Source organism: Toxorhynchites rutilus, chromosome 3 (genome assembly GCF_029784135.1).
Source record: "Toxorhynchites rutilus septentrionalis strain SRP chromosome 3, ASM2978413v1, whole genome shotgun sequence".
Classification (NCBI taxonomy): domain Eukaryota; kingdom Metazoa; phylum Arthropoda; class Insecta; order Diptera; family Culicidae; genus Toxorhynchites; species Toxorhynchites rutilus.
The window spans coordinates 274,541,141-274,560,995 of NC_073746.1; the positions used below are offsets into that span (position 1 = coordinate 274,541,141).

Here is a 19,855-nt window from a genome sequence, read left to right on the forward strand (position 1 = left end):
TAACGTTCAAAACATTGCACTCCAAGTGTAACGCTCTCGTTTTCGAAACTTTTAACCGTTTCACTACGAGTGTCGTCTATAGACGATATACGCGCGATGAACTGTGTGTACGAGCGTCGTCTTTAGACGACATGAGAGTGATACTGCACATCGATCATACCAGCGCGATGTGCATACTTTTCGGCTCAATGCTCCGTTCAGCGGTAGCACTCCAACGAAGCACACTGCCGTAGAGAAAGGGTTAACTTATACTCCGGTACGTAGTCCTACTACAAAAGCATAGTCACAGATCGGATTCCATTCAGTCACTTATCCCATTAGAATTTTCTCTACTTGTTTCAAGGTCGGCCCAGTAAACTACAGCTGGTAACTCGATAGGGATGTGCATATTTGCAAGCCTAGGAAACTTGTGATCAATAACGCAATTGCGTATTTGTTTTTCAAAAATGCTTGCGATTCTTGCATTTGGGTTTCGTTTTGCACATTTATTAGAATATTTGAACATTTTCTAGCAAGCACAATGTCTGAGTATAATAAAATACAGTAGGGTCAGTAATCCATCTAGTCATAGAATTCGAAAGAATATTAATCAACACTAAATTTGAAATAAATGTAATTTTACGTGGTACTCGGTCTTGGAGACAACTAAGTCAAAGAAACTTTTCAGTTACAATTAATACTGTTAGCGGCACGTGCGAGAATGGCCAACATTTGAGGAGATTTACATAAATATAAACACAGAGACTCTTGCTGTGCAATTTCAATAAACATTAAGGTGCTTGACATAAAATTACTCGTCTTCATCTGCTGTGGTTTGTACAGAATTACAAAAAAAAATATTAGAACAACAAAACAACGTGCTCTATCGAATAAATAAAATGTTTGATTTCTTCCGAAAATAATATTTCCTATCTACACTCCGCCCTACAAATCCCACGAGAAAAGATGATGCTTCACTAGCATATCCCGGACGCCATCTTTCAGTGGTTGACTTTGGATCGCTTCCCGCTTTGCCGGCAGTTCCCAGTCGGGGTTAAGATTAAAGGCAAACTGCGATAGCAGTCGCAGCTCGCACTTGATTTGCACCCAGCCAGGCGAGTACACGAAACTCCAGGGCTGGTACCACTTCTGCACAATCTCGGTACAGCTGCATAGCACTTCCATCCACAGATGCAACACCTGTTCGTTGAGTCCCAAACAGATCAGTGAGCGCAGTTTCACATCCATTTGGGCATGGGCCGCATCGTGGCTTTGGTTGACCGCTTGAACGCAGCGATATAAAAGCTCTTCCGGCGTAAGCACCTTTCCGTCTTCATCTAGTCGATATGTTTTGCAGAGCACCAACCGCGAGTAGACGGATTCGAAGTCCTTTTCTACCTCGCGCGTTGCAGCTTCCTCGATGAAAAGCCACGGGTGGCATGGTCCCCCCAGGAATGATGGGCGCTTCATGCCATGCTCAAGCACCTAAAACAGATCGATAAGTGGCTGTGGTCTCAACGAACATTGTTGCTCAACGTTACCTGTTTGACAGTTGGTGCCAACGTTCCGCGTACCAAATCCGTAACCGTCTCCGAGATAGCGTCATCTCCAGCGCAGCTATACTGTTTGCTTCTCTCGTCCAGCAATTCCACAAACTTAGCCGGAAACCACCCGCGCAACCCGTTCAGTTCACCCACCCAGCAGTGCTCATCCTTCTGACTGATAATCGTTATGATGTCGTTCTTCCTGAAGCCCAGCTCATCGTCGTCATGCCGTTCGAAGTCGTGCAATGCCTTTGCTCTCCGGCTTCTCGTTCGCGACACGTTGATATAGTTATCGTGATCCTTCGCGTGACTATCCATGCCGTAATCCGCCACCAATTTAATGTGAGCCCCGAGCTTCGGTTCGATCGCCAAAAAGTGTCTCGCCACCTTCAGGATGGCTTCCCGCAGATCCACCAAAATTTCAGTCTGCCTAATGTTTTTATTCTTCAACTCATCGTCTCCTTCATCGCCACCGAACAGGATCATTTGGAGCATCGATTTCGATTTCTTAACCTGTCGCCGGGCCAAATGTTGCTTGGGCAGGTTCGATGTCGCCTCTGGGTTGCCCACCAAACCGCCCTGGTCCGCCATAAGGTATGCCAAATGTCGCCGGCGGTGCGTCTCAATGACCATGGGGGATAACGATCCACCCACGTCCATCGACATGGAGAACAGATACTCCACATCGTCGATGTCTCCGGGAATATCCGAAAGCGAGTTGAAAATTTGAGCAGAGTTTTCGAGATTCTGTAGAGAGGGTTCTTTAATTTTGAGCAGCCCCAGGGTTAGCTGAAACAACACGATTGATCCGTCGTAAAAGAACCAATCCCAGATCCTGCGAAGAAAAAAAAAAACATTGATTATCTCTTCGTTCTTTCTTCTACTTTTAAGAGTTTTTAAACTTCGCAGTTCATTCGCCTCTAGCATTGGTTATCAAACAGACAGTCAATCGCAAAATTGAGCACACACACCACGCTGGATCGTTATTTTTAGATTTTTCTGGGTTAAAAAGCAAATAATTAAATACGGCTTATGTTCATCATGAAATCGATCTTCTTGACTCTCATGTAGTGTAAAGAAAAAAATTAAATCGGTCACATTTTCACTTAATTTTCAAAGAACAAACAAAAAACCTTCAATTCAGATGTGGTAAAATTTGGCGCACAGTCCAAGATTTTCTTCAAAATGAAATTAGAATCGATTCAGAAATATTAACAAATGTTTCTTTGGCATCCAGCACTGCCTGCAAGCGTCGTGGTATTGATCCAGCGAGATTTATGATCACTGTGGACGAAATGCTTTCTCAGATCTCCTTAATCGCCGTCTTGAGTATCGCTTTGTTCCTTGGATTTTTATTCTTCAGACGGTTCCTGATTTCCCATAACGTTTGCATTTAAAAAAATGGACAAAAATTACCGATTTTTCATGGGTTTACCTTCACACGCACTGTTCAAGAAACGGTACCCCGCCGCGTCGAAAACGGACATCGTGCGGCACTTTGTGGACGCCGGATACGTCCGTTCCGGCATCTACAACATTTTGGCACTATTGGACAACAATCAGAGCATCGAAAGAAAGTCCGGACGGCCGACGACCCTGAGCGACAAAAAGCTCCAAAAGATGCTGAAAAGGAAGTTCGAGGGAAAAGTGGCTACATAGTTTCCCAAGAAGGTGCTGCTGTGGCTGGCAATCAGCGAGAAGGGGATGTCAAATCCGCTCTTCTTTAGCACCGGACTGGCCGTGAGCGGGGAAATTTATAATACGAAGTGGTTTTCTGTGGTGTTCTGTTCGGACCTGGCGTCTACTGAGCTGCGTCCCATCGAGAATTTCTGGGTAAACCTGAAGCGTAAGATCTACTCCAACAAAGAACTCAAAAACATGCCTACACGCGTATTTTCGTCTGCCATGGTGAATGTTCCGGTTAACTGCCGGAAGGCCGCAGCGCATACCAAATGTGGCGTGCAAGAAATCTGCCGTTGCTACCGAGAAGAAGAAAAGAGCAACTGCTTCCAAAAAACGACAATCGCTGTCAAAAACCCGAACCTGCTGCTTTGATGAAGGCGACCAGTAAGAAGAAAATTGCTACTGCTGTAGAAAGCCTGCCTACCATCCTCCGGTGAACGAGATGATAGTGGCCGCAATTAAAACGCTGAAGGAACACAACGGTTCATCGCTGCCGGCCATACCAGGAAATACCTGGCAACTAAATGGTTGATGTGGCGAAACCAACTTTGTTCATCAAACCTGTTTGTGCAAACGGGGGGCACTGGTCTGTCGTGTTCGTGCAAGCTGGTGAATATGGCGACCAGCAAGAAAAAAGCTGCTGCTACCCGAAAGCAAGAAGATTAAATCCTCAAAAATCGCTGCACGGAAGCAGAAAACGACGAAGCCAAAAGAGCAGCAGCAGCTTCACAAAAGTCACAAATTACGCGCAACACGAAAGATTTTATTTACAGCAAATCAAATCCAGGTTGTTTAGGTTAGGTTAAATATTACTTTGAAGCGAAAGAGTTAACGCCACTTATTGATCATTATTATTGGTCATTGAAAATAAATAAATTTGGCGGTCTCGTAGCGAGGAGCATTCAGTATGTTTCGAACCATGAGGGAGTTAAGAAGAGCCGAAAAAAAGCCTGCGAATCCCGGAATTAGGAGAGAATTGCCTAAAAAACATTGAATCATCACCGGTGCGTGCTCGTCACAACCATACACGCTCTCGTAGAATTTCCTGTCTTTTCTTCATCTTCTCAACGAAGCAGGCAGTGCCGAGTCACGTAATTTAAAAAAAAGCGTATTCTTGAGGTTACAAAGAAAAAATATGTCCCTTTTTTACTAAATTATTCAAAAATTGTACACGTTCAAATGAGCATACTCTACGTCATTTTTTTTCGTCAAAGTTTGAAATATGACACATACTACTTTCCGAAACATCTTTGTCATGTCATGGCAATTTTTGCAGCGATGTTTATACCTTTTTACTTCATACTTCATCTACTATTGATGTTTCCACATTATAATGATTCACGATTCTATTTCTGTTTCTGAGTAATTCCAAATTAAATCCACAAATTTCAAAACATGAGTATTTTTTATTCGAATGAAAGTTTGTATTCCGTTTGGGTTGGAGGAGATATGAGTTTTCCACAGCAATTGGGAATTTTTTGACTCAAGTGTAACTTTTGCGAAGGGCGTATCGATTTTAGGAAGATAAATCTTTGATAATTTATATCCTAAAAACTATGAGTCCTACCGAAATAGTGCCTTAGAAAGAGTTATAGGTTGGTGATGTTAAAATGTTCCACTGAGAAAAAAAATTAGTACTCTTTTTTTATTTACCAAAAAAACTTTAATTTGCAATATCTAAAATATGTTTTTTTCAATCTTTTCATATAAAATATAAGTCATGAAGAAAATTTAAAAAATGAATCCAGGATGGTAAAACTATTTTCGACGAAATTTATGGAACATCTATTTTTGTTTTTGAAACTTCGAATTTTTGTATGTTAACAATCATTTTTAGCCACAAATTATGAATCCTGATGTGATTGAAAACAAAAAAAAAGCTCTTTATTAATCTCCTTTTACAGCCATTCCATACCAAACTGATATAGTGGTTCTCAGATTTTCGTGAAAAGTGGTAGTTTTGTTCTTTATCGCAAAACATTAGACCCGTATTTTTTATTTTTTCAGTAGGGTGACCATTTTCATTTTAGGGTTTTTTGAAAAATCAACTATTTCCTCTATTTTTTTCCAAAAATGACTTTTTTCAAAAATTCACAGAGTCAGATGATCGACATATCAAATTAATCACCAGTCACCTGTTTTTTTTTTGAAAAAAAATATTACACATGCAGAAAATTCGAATTCTGTTCTAGTTATAATTGATTGTATTTGTTTTTTATTGTTTTCATAGTCTCGGGACCAAGGGCGCTTTTTTTTAAATATTTTCTGAAAAACTGAGGATTTTTCACATAACATATGTCGAAACCAGAGAGGCGTTTTTTTTTCGTTTGCCTAAAAATCATTTCTTACTTTTTTTGTTTCCAAAAATGACTTTGTTCAAAAATTTATTACTTTTGAGCTACTGGACCGATTCAGATGATCGATATATCAAATTAAAGCCAATTAGCTAGCCTTTCTTGAAAAAACGACACACTTGCCAACTAATTGAATTCTAGTCGTATACATCCAGTCTAGTCGCATAGAAATATTGAACGAAGACTGAAAACGTGTTAACTTTGAAAAATTATAACTTAAAAATGAAAAATAACACATCTCTGATTTTTGGATATGTTATGTAAAAAAAATCAGCTTTCAAGAAGAAATACGAAAAAATATAGCATCCTTGGTTCCGAAACTATAAAAACTATAAAAAACTAATACAACAAAAAATTACGAAATCAAAATCCATTTTTTTTCGCAAGTCTAATATTTTCCATAAAAGGCTATCTATTTGGTCTTAATTTCATCTGAATCGGTCCAGTAGATCAAAAGTAATGAATTTTTGTGCTGGAAAAAAGAGGAAAAAATTGATTTTTCGAACCATCGATTAACTTTAAAAAATCATAGCTCAAAAACGAAAAAAACGCCTCTTTGGTTTCGACATATTTTATGTGAAAAATCCTCAGCTTTTCAGAAAATATTTAAAAAATATATAGCGCCCTTAGTCCCGAGACTATGAAAACAATAAAAACCGAATTCAATCAATAATAACGAGAGCGGAATTCGAATTTTCCGCAGGTACATTATTTCACCATAAAAAGACCAGGTGGCTTTAATTTGATTTTGGCTTTAATTTGATATGTCGATCATCTGACTCGGTCTACTAGTTCAAAAGTTATGAATTTTTGAAAAAAGTCATTTTTGGAAGAAAAAAAAAGAGGAAAAAGTAGATTTTTCGGACAACTCTAAAATGGAAATGGTCACCCTACTGGAACAATAAAAAAATACGGGTCTAATGTTTTGCAATAAAGAACAAAACTACGACTTTTCACGAAAATCTGAGAATCACTGTATCGGTTTGGCATGGAATGGCTGTTTAAATGCAGCCATTTTCGAGATATTTAAAAAAATATTTATAAGCTTTTTTAATATGTTTGTCGTGTTATACTGTCATGTTCGTGAAATTTTATGAATTTGCTTATAATTTTCAACAATCATTATGGTAAAAATATATGTTTACAACAAGTATATCACCAAAAAAATTAACAGTTAGCATATATTGTTAAAAAAATTAATATACCTTAAACTTTTTCTAAATCATTTTTCACGGAAAATTTTTGAATTTATTTCCTTACTCTTGATGTTTCTTTAACAGATAACCGATCAGCAGAATTTCTGTGCCAATTTTATCTGCTTCGTGAATGACAATGCGATGTACTGATGACGTCTTGTAATACCGCCCGTTAACTGTTTTAACCCATTTTAGGCCAAAAATCGAACAGCAATTTTGATAATTATTTATTACTGGGCAATAAAGTTGGGTTAAAGCAATTATGTGCGGAAAGTACATGGTCCTCACATAATCTAACAAAAAAACAAAACCTTATAAACTTCAAAAATATGTTACAGTATTACTTTGATTAAAAATCACACATTGTGATGTAGGTAAAAAAATTGAACCTCCTACAGGAACGAAAATGCAGGTTTTGGCCAATGCTTTTGTTTGGCGATTTTTCGATTTTTTGTGATTTTCCGGGAAACGCCAACAATCAAAATTACACCAATGGCTTTTGTTCAAAAAATAATTTTAACAACTTGGTCGTTAATGGTTAAAATTGTTTGGGGAAATTAAAGTTGAAGTTTTGCATTGCTTAAAACAGAGGATTTTTCAACTTTTAGGATTCAATAATTAGCAAATAGTCAAATGTGAGGATAATTAATATGCATCAATAGAAGAAATGTATTAAAAATATTTTGTAACAAATAAATGAAATATCGTCAAGTAGCATGTGTACGCTCAATTTTGCGATTGACTGTAATTGCGAATAGCTAAACAAAACCTTCATACCTTAGCAAAATCTTCATGTGCACCACACTAGCAAACAAGGTCAAAAACCAGTGGAGCGTGATGAGCGAGAGTTCAATGTCGTGACTTTTAAGTGTTTCATCCACCACGGTTAGATAATTTCCGATCAGCGTTTGCATCACCCGCTGGTCGGCCTGAATGCCCAGCAGTGTTGACGAAAAATATGATGCCGGAAGCAAATCCTCCACGATGGTAGCCATCATCCAGAAGGCATCCTCTTCCTCAAGCAGTAACAGCAGCGAAGCGGCTATGACACCCGTTCCCTGGCAATACCCAATGTCCGGGTAGAGCCAGGCTATACCACGCAGGATCCGACGCAACCTGGGCACTCCCGTGCTGTTTAGCGAGCTAAAACAAGCATTTGTCGGCATGATTCTGAGCAAATCTTTCTCTATTTGCTTGGAGGTCATCAGAGCATCGTTCGACGAAACCTTCACAATATCCTGGTACGACGTCTCCGATTTAAGTTTCTTCTGGAGCGCCCCCGACAGGCGCATCCACATCTGGGGACGGAGCGAATGGGGAATTCCCGCGCGAACCATGTTTCGCAGTTTTTCCGTTCGTGGCAAAACCACATCGACACTCTCCCACGTCAGCTCGGTGGCTTCCTTATTATGCGAGAATTCCAAGTGTGCGACCCACTGCAGTCTCTGGGCTGGATCCTCCATGAAAGGAATGCTCAACAGCTTGTTGGAACTCTGCTCGGGACCATCTTCTTCCTCTACCCGAAAGCCAAACTCATCGAATCGATAATCCGGCTGATGATTGGGTGGCTCATCACGTTCCGGCTGCCCAAGCTTGGTCAGTATGTCCTGGGGCCACATCGAGGGTGTCATCGCGGAGAATGGTCCGCCCGCTGTTGGCCGCAAAGCTTCCGAAATGTGCAAGCCTTCCGCCATGTCAACCAGCTCGCCATCGTCTTCGGAGTTGGCCGACTCTAGCTTTTTCTGCAAGCATCGAAAACAGTCGTATCAACTTTATCACCAAAAAGAGAAAAAAAAACAATCCTACCATATGTTCCTCTTTGCCAACATACCCTTCGTGGTCGCGAGATCCAAAAAGAGATTTAGCGACATCCATCTGATAATTGGGTGGTCCTGTCTAACAAAGTTCACGCTGTGCAATATGTAACCACCGCAAAACCTCCCGATATGCTTATTTTTGCACCTATCGATTAAACTCGAGCGCTGATTCTCGTGAAAACATATGTAAACAGATAAAATCGAAAGTGGGATTTGACAGTGAGTTGGAGAAAAAACACAAATAAATAACCACCCGGTACTGAAAACAACTCATTTATTTTGAGGCAGTAGAATGTATATTGTAAATCGAAATTAATCATTTTATGCTTAAATGTACAAAGGTAAAATAAAGAAAATTTTCTTTGGGTGCTCATACACTGTTTGACCGAAGCCAAATATTTGACTCTTTTTGACAGATAAAATTTGGTCAACGTGTACAGATCAAATATATTCTACACAAAACACGACAAGCAAATATTCAATTATTGGATGCCTAAAATATTTTTTCAGTCTGTTCTTCGAACCTGTCGGTACATGGTTAGGTTACCTTGAATATTTCAGTTGATTTTTTCCATGTTCGGTGTTTGATATTGTTTACTACTGTTGAAAATTGAAGAGTGGCAAACAAAATAGTGTTTGTACAAATATCAAATCAAACCTTATCTGTTAAAAAATATCAAATATTTGACCTCCGGGCAAACAGTGTACGGCCACCTTTTGGAATGTTCATATGTTCATATGCCCTCCTGTACTCGCGTGCAAAATCATAACACATATACTCGCGCACGGTGTCACAGACCGAAAATTAAACTTCTCTGTAATTTTGCCATTGTGTATTAATTAAAAGTATGCAACTGAATATAATTCACGGAAGTATAAAGAGCTATAAAATAACATAAAAACGTATCAATCGATTGTGGTTTCATTGGAGTAAGAATTAGAACATAGCATAACTGCATGCTCGAAACGAACATATTTCTTACATTTCATGCAGTTGTTGCGTGTTTTTCGGGTCTTTTATCGAAGAAAAAAATATAGAACGATCTTTTAGATAATTACCAGATGATATAGGTTCTGGAATATAAAGTTTGCATATTTCTAATATTCTTTGTCTCTGTTTTCTTGGTAAGCTACGAATTAAGGCCTTTTTTAGATGGGGATAAAAAGATGATATAAAAGGATTTCTAGGAACTTCATTTTCTTTTTCTTGTTTTCTTGTCGATATTGTCCATTATAAAAAAATATCCCAGAAACTTTAACTGTTAAAAATTATCATAAGCTACCGATTAGTTTATAGTTTACTGTTTACAATTCTTCCACAAGTGAAATTCTTTCACAAGTGTGTATATGTATGACCATTATATTTAGCGAATAACTATACGAAAGTCAAACATTTATATTTTGCTTTTGAATGTATGAATCTAACGACGAATATATCATCGAATAGTTAGTATATAGATCCGTTCAATCCAGCTACAAAATAGACTGAAATTTAATAAGAATAGTCCGGTAATGATCTCATGTATTATATTCAATAAATATTCCACGCCATTGACATTAATTTTTACATTTAATTCAACAATATTCTAGAATATGAAAAAGGCACTTGTCCAAAAAAGTTACTCCTATACTTGCGTCGGTGTGTCAGACCGAAAGTGTTAAAAAAGTGGCACACGGCCCCTTTCTACTAACACATGCAATACGCTAAACGATGACGAATGACGAATAACGAAGCTAGAGAGAATGGCAAAGTCGTAGTGCTGATATTTTCTGAGAAATGAACGAATTATTGATTTCTCGGTCTGACAGACCAATGCGCGAGTATAGGAGTGTTAAAGAGGGATAGTAAACTCAATTTATGGTGCCTATTCTGTATTCCGACGGATTTCTATTTCGTTCGAAAGTGATATTTCGATCGTTTTCGAATTTACCATTCCCTATTCCAATCGTTTTGCTCGTTTCGAACGAAAGTGTTAGAAAATTTCGAATATGCATCGATCTGTCAAAAACCGATAAACAAAAAGAAACACCGTATTAAATAGCGGCGAGTGCGAGTTGAATTTCAGTTAATTTTTGATCCTAAGAGAAATTTGTGAGAAAATTTTCTCGTTCAATGGATTCCGTTTTGTTACCGATTTTGGCGGAGCAAGAAGAAATTGGAATGCCTTGCTACCATCGGCGAAACCACCGAAAATCAACCGACTTCATGAAACTTTCTGATGAAGCGTAAGTATCCGTCTCAAAAATCCCATGTTTGTTTCTCTTATTGATTAATTTTGCCCTTATTCAGATTCATCAAAAGTTTTCGTCTAAGTAAGGAAGCTTTTCGGTACGTTTTAGAGGAAATTGAGAACTGCCTTACCACAAGGAAAGGTGGTCTATCCACGGAGGTGAAACTCGCAGCATGTTTGCGATTCTTTGCTGAAGGAAATTATCAACATGGAGCAGGGCAAGATTATCACATTGCCATAGCACAGCCCACATTTTCCAAGGTGCTGACTGAAATGCTTAACATTCTGGAGCGGACACTGTGTAAGAAATGGATTTCCCTAAATATGACGGAAGACGAACAGCGGCGTGCTAAACTACACTTCTATCAGAAAACATCAATTCCGGGTGTTATTATGTGTTTGGATGGAACCCACGTAAAAATTATTCCACCTAAGCTGAATCGAAATTTGTTTTTTAATCGGAAGGGATTTTATAGTCTCAACGTTCTGATTGTAAGTATTATTAGTATTTGAATTAACAAATCAATGAACAAATACTCTTTTTTATCAACATAGGTTTGTGACGATCAGCAAAGGATTCGTTTCGTTGATCCTACCTTCCAGGGATCTAATCATGACTCTCATATATGGCGTGTAAGCCCTGCAAGAACTCACTTTGAGCAGCTTCACCAAAATGGTGAAGTTAATACTAAGATTCTAGGTAATGTTCAACTACAATATTTTAGTATACTTGTATGTACTGTGTGATAAAATATTTTCAGGTGATGCTGGTTATCCATCGGAACCTTGGTTAGTAACGCCATTCAGAGCAGCGGAGGAAGGGAGTTTGGAGAGCGATTTTAATCGCAGGCATGCCTTGGGTCGTGCTATCGTCGAGCGGACAATCGGTTTACTAAAAAATCGGTTTAGATGCATCCTTGGCGCGAGACAACTTCACTACAATCCTACTAAATGCGCTCAAATTATAAATGTATGCTGTGCACTTCACAATATATGCTTAGAATTTGGTCGTTCTCAGTAGTTATAATATGTTATGCAGCTGTTTACATAATAAACTTTTGTTTAAATTAATATTTATGACTGTTAAATTTCATCTAACTTGTTTGCAAATGCTCAAATAAATAACAACCACCGGAAAAGGAAGTGTCTTCCTTACTTAACTATGGTTTCGGCAGAATTATTTACTCTTATTCCTGCCAACACTTTGAGAACATGTCATTATCGATTTCTCGTAAGCAGGCCAAGTATTCAAATAACCATTATTAATACTTTTTGCGTTGTTTTAACCCCTTGCTGTACGATTTAATTTCCAACAGCACGGCCCAAAACGAGCACTTCGAGTCGTTCCGCTACTCTGCTGAGTGTGGGTATCTAACATGGGTGCCCTATGATGAGCAAATACATGTTGTGTTTAAAATAAAAACGAAGGAGTTATTACTACGTACTAACTCGTTCGTTTTTATTTTAATTATAATATTCAAATTATATTTTATATTTTTAGCTCATTCAATTTTTTTTTAAATAACGGAAATTTGATAATCTTCAGTTGTCGGTATCCTCATCATATGCCTGAAGCTATGTAATTATTTCACATCGAGAAACAACGAGTGAAGTTCAATGTTGTACGTGAAGGGGTTAAGGAAGTTCCATAAACTATAGGCGAAATTCGTGAATTTTAAAAAAGTTTATATAATTTTGATGCTATTCCAAACAAACTTCAAAGAAAAAAATAAGTAAGATTTTTCTTCCATGGAAAGATATAAAAATACGATTAGAACTTTTTTCATTTTTTTATACTTGAGTTACAATATAAAGATAAAAAATCAGATCACTGATATTTTGAAACATTATTCTAATGTTCTGAAATATACGCAATCTGCGTTTCAAGGATTTGTCGCTATTGATTTCTCCAGCGCGATCTTCTCCATCTCGTGGTTATGTCGTTTTTGTTCACTCAGATGTTCTTTGAGTGTGGCATCCACGGAAAGAATCGCTCGAGCTGATTGGCGCTGATAATGAACCAGATCACTCAAATTCTTATTTGTGTTTTTTAACAGGGATTTCACATTGGTGTGAAATTTGTTTTGTTGCTCGACTTGCAGCTCTAATAGCCTCGTGGTAGAAGGTCTGGATTTTTTCGGCTGAGAGGACTGGAAGTGAATGGTATTATTGATACCGTCACACTCGTCGGAAGTACCATAATATATAAAATTTTCCTGGTCTGCATCTTGAGGTTCACCCGAAGGCGAACCCAACTGTGTTCCATGAGATGAGGTACCCGGGATTCCTTCCACGGTCGCAAGTAACCCAGTTAGTAGAACTGCCTGCTCCTCCAGCTCGGACAAATTGATAATTTTATTGGGTCCTCCACCTGTCGCCCTCTGCTCCCGTTTGTTGTGAGCGAGTTTTCGCTTTAATCCGGACTTATAGTCCGCCCAAACCTACACAGAAAACCAGGGCAAAAATAAGACTATAAACATATGTTTCGGATTCGTTTTAGTATATACCTTTTTCCATCCACTTCCATCGCGAATAGGCGGTCCCAAACTATTGACTTCTGCCGCCAGATCATCCCAGAAGGGTCCGGAATTTCCTCGGGAGAAACCCTTTGCTATGTCCGGCTCTTGCTCCAGAAGCAGCACAATCCGCTCGAACTGATTTTTAGTGGTTGTTTTGTTTTTGTTTTTTTCCCTGTTGAACGTTAAAATTAATTTAAAGAAAAAAATGATTAAAAATTAGCTTACATTTTTGCAGTTCACCGCTCATCCGCTGCGGAAATTATTCACTCCTTCATAAACAAAGTGGGTTTGACGTTTGGTTTGATTCGAATGAAAGATGTTCGAAAACAAAACAGTCCGAACGAAAGGTATTCGAATTTGAAAACACCTCGAACGAAACAGGGAATGGAATTTACCAAGTCGTTCGAAATATTTCGAATCGATTGAAATACAGAATAGACACCTATATAAGCGGGTCGTGATTGAATGGCATGCCTCATTAATAGCGAATTCGTTTTTAAAACTGAGTCAGCGTAAGAACACACTGGACGGCTCTCCCGCGCGGATTTTGCAATGACAATCCGCCGCTGAGCCTCGATAATGGAATGTGTATGATATAAAACACACAAGGCGGGGTGGGTGTGTACGGTTCCAAAATCACTGTTGAACGGTTCCCCAAACATTACGATGGCTCGATGGAGATGATGCGCCGCAACGGTTTTGTGAGAGTATTAGTGTTTATGCGCTTTTGAAAGGTGAAAATAAAGCAATAATAAATGTACTCTCAAGTGAGCCAATACGTGAAAATCACTCTGCGGTCATGTAGCTGCGGATAATCGTATTCCATCCAGATTGTCGAGAAATGCAATATTTCAGACGTTTGTGATCAAGTTCTCTCTCCCTCTCGCTCAGGTAATCATCCCCTCTTCCGTTTCCCATCATTCTGTCTTTATATATCGCCCCTCTAATCAGCTTACTGTCCAAACAGTTGTACCTTGTACCATAGACTCGTCTTGCATCCGTCTATAAAAATATAATAATGGTAGATAGTGAAACCGTCGAAAGCCGCTGAATGCGTTTTACATCAAGCTCCTGCTGTGACTTGTCATTGTGAAAATCGCGCGGTAGAGCCGTCTAGTGTGTTTCCACGCTTAGTGCCACACTGACTCTGTAATAAAAAAAACGTTTTCAGTTTCACGAATGCGGTGGTTTGTTGGTGTGCGTTATATAGTCTGATATGTTTATATTTGCGACGACAAATGTACAGCGTCGACGTCTGGTGGCGATATTAGTGCTTGGGAGGTAAATTATTCTCCATCAGATCAGAAGGGCCAAGAGCAGTGTAAAGTATAAAAGTTTGAATGAAAATTTTTACTTCATATTGTTTGATTACCTAACACATGTAGTTCTGACACTCACGTAACCATTTGTCGATGCTTTTCCTGTTTGTTCCACAAATAATTACTATTATATTACAAAATCGTCATTAGACACAGTTTTCGTTCAATGTGTTTCTGCGGTATCGGAAAAAAACTTCTTATTTCATCACATAAAATAAATATTCGATACGTTAAAGTAAATTTTCATTCAAAATTTTGATTTTGAAAGCAGGTTTATTCCACTTGAATATCCATCATTATTTTCGCCTCCTAATGAAAGCACACGTAGCTTAATGCCGTCTACTCTTCAAAATCAGAATCCGAATTGGATTACGATTACAATAATACAAAAGCAAAAGCAGCAGGTTTTCCATTTGCATAGTCCTTATTTTTAGATTTCCAAAACAATACTCGGAACTTGACAGTTCAGTATAGTTGTATTGGTGAACCCGAGTGCCAACTCGTGAAACATCTCAGTGCGAAACTAATAGCTTTCGGGGCGAACTAGTGCGACACTGAGTGCGAAACTGGGTGAATAAAAAAACGTTTTGGCAGCAGTTAGTGCGGCACCCAGTGCCTGAACAAAAAACCTGAGGCGAGACATGACAATAGGGGGCCGATTCCGGACCACTTTTTCTGTCAAACTCGGACCACTTGCAACTCGACTCCTGATTGGTTGATGAGGAAAACAGTTGACAAAGATAAACATACTAAAATGGGATTTCCAACATTTTCACAGTGTTGCCAAATATATTCAAAATTGACTAATAGTTGCATTCATATTTCAATTTAGCGAAAATTTCTATTATGGATTCTTTGTATATTTTCGTTTCTGTTACGCCCTGTGTTCCCGAAGAGAGGGAAACATTGTACAGTACTGTTAGTTTTTAAACGATGTCAGAGTTGAATTATAAGACCTTATTTCCGTATACACTTCACGGTGAAAAGAAATGAAGTGTATCCGCGATGACAACTATACAATGTTGACCTTGGAAACAAAATTAGTTTTTAACAAGGCTTACTACTCTCACCACATCAGATTAGCCGGCCCGAAGGCAGTTTTAAATTTGTCAAAATCTGAATGAAAATTTTTACTTGGCGTTGTTTATTTACTTGAAGCACGTCTTTCTTTCTTTCGTCATAACTTAACCCATTTTCTATACACTTTGCGATATTCTCATTTAAATTTATTATAATATAAAATTATCTTCAGATACTATTTTTGTAAGAGATTATTTTACCATATGAAGAAAACAAAGTTTTCCATTCACATTGAACATTAATTCGATACGGAGAAGTTAATTTTCATTCAATTCATGTATTTCAACATATCATACTCCTATTATCAAATCTACGTTTTCTATTTCTTTTTGCTTTCTCTGCATTTAAATTTGTTTTGGATACCATAATAACAGGAAAATACTAACTGTTTAAAATATGACACCCGATTTTATAATTAATATGAAAAATTGTACAGCTAAAATAATACATGATACGAAGAACACATGTTTCTCTTATGGGAAAATAATCTTCCGCTTTTCGGTACGACATCGGTTCAATCATCAGTAGCTACGCTTGTCAACGCGAATTAACTCTCCCGCTCCAAAAACAAACTTCTCCGCACCATATGAGCTACCGATCCGTACAGAAAAGTTGCTATGCCTGATAATAAAAATACATCATGTATTTGTCTGCCTGTGTCGGAACGTGTCGTTTACGCTACGTGCTGGATAATATGAAATGGCCTTTATTGTTATTCAAACGTTCCATGACTGCAGAGGATCTACATTTCGGATCTACGGATAGTCATGGACCGTAGATCCTCTAAGTGTGTTCCACAAGCGGCACTCTTTCTAGCAATGCATGTCAAACAAAATTGGCTTAAGAATTCAACATGCTGTCATAGAATTCATTGTTGCGAATGGAATCTATCGTACATAAACCATAAACAGAACATGATATATTGTATGCAGAAATTTCATTTGCCTCTTCGTCCCACAAATGCGACTTACGTTTTATCAGAATCTCATTTCTGTCATTCTCCAAAAGCTTCAGCTCGACGATTCGACACTCATGCGTTCCTTTTGATAAAAGCCTTCGATTTTTGGGTGCAAAATTTTGTAAAGAATTGGTTGATGGCGGTTACGAATGTTTTCTTCCAGTGCAACAATGTTTGCTATAAAATTTTGGGTAGAAATTAACATCTCAACTACATTGTCTGTTACACTGCGTCGGAATGTGCTTTGAAAAGTTATTGTTTACAAAATAAGTATGCATCATTGTTAGCAATGGATAAAGCAACAGCCAGGGCAAGTATTTCTGCATTCATACTTGGTTACTCTTCAACAAATATGTTTCGTTCGTAGGACAAACGTCGTCAGGATAAACATCACAAACAGCCTCTTTCCGATAAGCAGAAAGCTAAAATCCAAAACGCAACTAAGAAGAACAAATCACTTGCTGCTACTGTTCCCTATCTGCCAAAATTGGAATCTTTTTACGACGATTCCTTCACAAAGCGAGCTATCGAACCTAACTGGACCAGCAGCCGAGATCTTCCCGCCAGTGAGAGTGATTCCGAGGACGACCAGCTGAATGCCGCGGATTTCGAGAAACTCCTGCAAATGCCGCCCACAAGCGGTGGTCATTTCGTTCTGAGTACCGAAAAACACTGGATGAACCAGGAAGGTGATCCTTCGTTGAACACCGAAAATATCACCCAACGATATGGCAAATATTTCAGGATTGATACCAAGGAATTGAACATGTGCTTATCGACGATACCACTCTACGAAAGAAATGGATATTCTCGGGAGATATTCAGCAAACAGGAAATCGATTCCATGGATCTGAAAGCGCACTATGCAAGTAAAAAGTATGAGGAAAATCTCACCAAGCTTAAAAATAAGAGAAGTCAACTAGAGTCAAAATCATTGGTGGATAAAATTCAGGTTGACGATAAGCCTATTACAAGAACTCAACAAGAGGAAGTTATCGCGCCAGCCATGCAATTGGTATCGTCTTTAATTGACTCGTTAACACTCACTGCTGAACCAAGTAATGGAGAATCCCCAGCTGTTGACATCAATATCCATAAAACCATCATCGAAGACACAGTCAAGATCGAATCTTTGGAACAAGACATCGTGCCTATCGGGTGTGACAAAGGAATAATTAAAAGTTCCTCAAATGTCCCCTCGAACTCCCCCTACGAAGAATCGACGCCGAAATGTGCTCCTGAGTCCCAGGAGGATATTCAGCGGTGGTTAGACGACATACTTGATATGTAGCATAGTTTGATTGGGAAATACTGGCACTGATTATTGATTTTTCGTGATAATACATTTCACTGGATTATAATTAAGGAAATAATCGTTTCGAAGTTTGGACATTTATTTTCATTTATTATGATGTTTTCTGGTATCCCGGTAGTTTCCATATGTATATGCATTATTTACTACTACCGGTCACGTTTGGATCATTTCTGAGTTCCGGTGGAAGAGCCATTGGTCCGACCAAACACGGGACTGGCGGCGGTGGTACTGGTCCTGCATCCGCTGTCTCCGGTCGTGCTGGTGGTGGTTCGGCTGCTCCATCCCGAGGAGGCAAAGCGTCAGGTCCAATCATACACGGCGATGGTTGGGACGGTCTATTTTCGGACATTTCACTCGAGTGCCTTCAAATATTGCGTAAAAAATGGACGGTTCTAATGATTTGCAACCTTACTGAACCAAGATATTTATTACACTGGCCAAGTAACACTCAATGCTTTTGAATATGTTTTTGTATGATTGAATATTTGGCGGGATGACTCATCGCCCCAATACTGTTATCCATTTTTTTCTTGTTGTCGATCGACTGCGTAGCTCACGCAAAACAATTATTCCCATTGTATACATCGACTTGAACGAATTGCCTTGATAGAAAAAAAATTTCTCCACGAACAGCGCTCATTCTACCAAGAGATGATGGTTTTGCGTGATGAGTTTTTTTCCGTACAGCGTTGACAGACATTCTTTTAGTATCCAAATATTCGGATGAATGTGCTAGTCGATGTATGTTGATTCAGTTGGTGCGTATGTTATAGAGGAGATGGGTATAAAACGCACCTACCGGGCTAAATATCCAATTTAATTCCATGGACATCAGCAAGAGTATGAATGAAAATTACATTGGCAATTGACGAATCTACGTTAGATTTTGCAACCAGATGGCGCAGCGAGTGAAATGATGATTTGGTTTGAAATTCGCTTGAATTTTTTTTAGAAAAAATCAGAATTTTTATTCAAATTTCGAGGTTTTAAGTATTCTTTCTACGCAGAAAAAGTTAGAAAATCATCATTTTACATTGTTTCATTCATAACACATGAAGGATGGCTTGATATAAGTGTTGTACCGGAGACGAATAAATCACTAGATTTAAAGTCAAATGACAATGGGTAGCATGTATTGCGCTTCGAACACTGCAGATCATTATCGTATTGAGCTATTCCAAATGAAATGGACAAATGACAAAACATGGGTATTTTTGATTCGAATGAAAGTGTGTATTCCGTTTGGGTTAGAGGAAATATGAGTTTTCCATAGCAATTGGGAATTTTTGACTCAAGCGTAACTTTTGATATCGTGTCGATATCAAAATATATCGTGTAAAACTATTTTTGACAAAATTAGTGGAACATCGAATTTTTAGGAATTTTCGAAACTTCGAATTTTTGTATGTTAGCAATCATTCTTAGCCACAAATTATGAATTCTAATGTGATTTGAAACAAAAAAGGTTATTATCAATCTCCTTCTAAATGCAACCATTCTTGAAATATTTAAAAAAATATTTCTAATTTATAATCTTTTTTATAGTAAATAATCTCTTTTAATATGTTTGTCGTGTTATACCGTCATGTTCATGAAATTTTATGAATTTTCTTATAATTTCAGACAATTTTTTTGATTGATTGAAGTTTGTATTAAGATAAAAAAGATTTTTTAGTTTCGCTACGTTTTGTATTAACCCACATGTCTTCTAATGTTTCGTAACGTAACTCCTAAACATATGTCTTTACCATAATGATGTATTTGGAAAAGTTGTTGGAAGTTAGAAGCGAATTCATAGAATCTCATGAACATGATGGTATAACACGACAAACATATTTAAAGGGCCTATTTACTACTAAA

The 19,855-nt window shown here is 38.2% G+C and overlaps 4 protein-coding genes and 1 long non-coding RNA gene across 5 annotated transcripts; 2 read left to right on the top strand and 3 right to left on the bottom strand.

Moving 5' to 3' along the window:
* Window positions 1-456: 456 nt before the first annotated feature.
* On the bottom strand, window positions 457-8,785 carry LOC129775516 (small G protein signaling modulator 3 homolog). Its single transcript, XM_055780351.1, has 4 exons — window positions 8,563-8,785; window positions 7,534-8,498; window positions 1,521-2,358; window positions 457-1,464 (listed from the first exon to the last, which is right to left on the bottom strand). Exons 1-4 carry the CDS (start codon window positions 8,629-8,631, stop codon window positions 925-927), a joined length of 2,412 nt encoding a protein of 803 aa, XP_055636326.1. The 5' UTR covers window positions 8,632-8,785; the 3' UTR covers window positions 457-924.
* A 1,654-nt stretch (window positions 8,786-10,439) lies between these two features.
* LOC129777708 (putative nuclease HARBI1) lies at window positions 10,440-12,949 on the top strand. The gene is made up of 4 exons (XM_055784145.1): window positions 10,440-10,799; window positions 10,864-11,296; window positions 11,360-11,504; window positions 11,566-12,949. The coding sequence occupies exons 1-4, from the start codon at window positions 10,687-10,689 to the stop codon at window positions 11,823-11,825; spliced, it is 951 nt and encodes a 316-aa protein (XP_055640120.1). The 5' UTR covers window positions 10,440-10,686; the 3' UTR covers window positions 11,826-12,949.
* On the bottom strand, window positions 12,360-13,687 carry LOC129777709 (uncharacterized). The gene is made up of 3 exons (XM_055784147.1): window positions 13,549-13,687; window positions 13,312-13,495; window positions 12,360-13,245 (listed from the first exon to the last, which is right to left on the bottom strand). Coding segments are annotated over exons 1-3 (744 nt in total). The 5' UTR covers window positions 13,551-13,687; the 3' UTR covers window positions 12,360-12,687.
* Window positions 13,688-16,832: 3,145 nt separating this feature from the next.
* On the top strand, window positions 16,833-18,423 carry LOC129776752 (uncharacterized). The gene is made up of 2 exons (XM_055782579.1): window positions 16,833-16,990; window positions 17,048-18,423. The coding sequence occupies exons 1-2, from the start codon at window positions 16,970-16,972 to the stop codon at window positions 17,969-17,971; spliced, it is 945 nt and encodes a 314-aa protein (XP_055638554.1). The 5' UTR covers window positions 16,833-16,969; the 3' UTR covers window positions 17,972-18,423.
* LOC129776753 (uncharacterized) lies at window positions 18,042-18,816 on the bottom strand. Its single transcript, XR_008743159.1, has 2 exons — window positions 18,428-18,816; window positions 18,042-18,357 (listed from the first exon to the last, which is right to left on the bottom strand). It is a non-coding gene; the product is annotated as an uncharacterized LOC129776753 (long non-coding RNA).
* Between the last annotated feature and the right edge of the window lie 1,039 nt (window positions 18,817-19,855).

Excerpts from the sequence above, each read along its gene's own strand:
- LOC129775516 (XM_055780351.1), bottom strand. The coding sequence starts at position 8,631 with ATGGATGTCGCTAAATCTCTTTTTGGATCTCGCGACCACGAAGGGTAT. Across the intron at positions 2,359-7,533 it reads CACATGAAGATTTTGCTAAG|GATCTGGGATTGGTTCTTTT; the intron begins GTATGAAGGTTT and ends TTTTCTTCGCAG. Across the intron at positions 1,465-1,520 it reads TGGCACCAACTGTCAAACAG|GTGCTTGAGCATGGCATGAA; the intron begins GTAACGTTGAGC and ends GATCTGTTTTAG.
- LOC129777708 (XM_055784145.1), top strand. The coding sequence starts at position 10,687 with ATGGATTCCGTTTTGTTACCGATTTTGGCGGAGCAAGAAGAAATTGGA. Across the intron at positions 11,297-11,359 it reads ATAGTCTCAACGTTCTGATT|GTTTGTGACGATCAGCAAAG; the intron begins GTAAGTATTATT and ends TTATCAACATAG. Across the intron at positions 11,505-11,565 it reads AGTTAATACTAAGATTCTAG|GTGATGCTGGTTATCCATCG; the intron begins GTAATGTTCAAC and ends AAATATTTTCAG.
- LOC129777709 (XM_055784147.1), bottom strand. Across the intron at positions 13,246-13,311 it reads ATGGAAGTGGATGGAAAAAG|GTTTGGGCGGACTATAAGTC; the intron begins GTATATACTAAA and ends TTTTCTGTGTAG.
- LOC129776752 (XM_055782579.1), top strand. The coding sequence starts at position 16,970 with ATGGATAAAGCAACAGCCAGG. Across the intron at positions 16,991-17,047 it reads TGGATAAAGCAACAGCCAGG|GACAAACGTCGTCAGGATAA; the intron begins GCAAGTATTTCT and ends TTTCGTTCGTAG.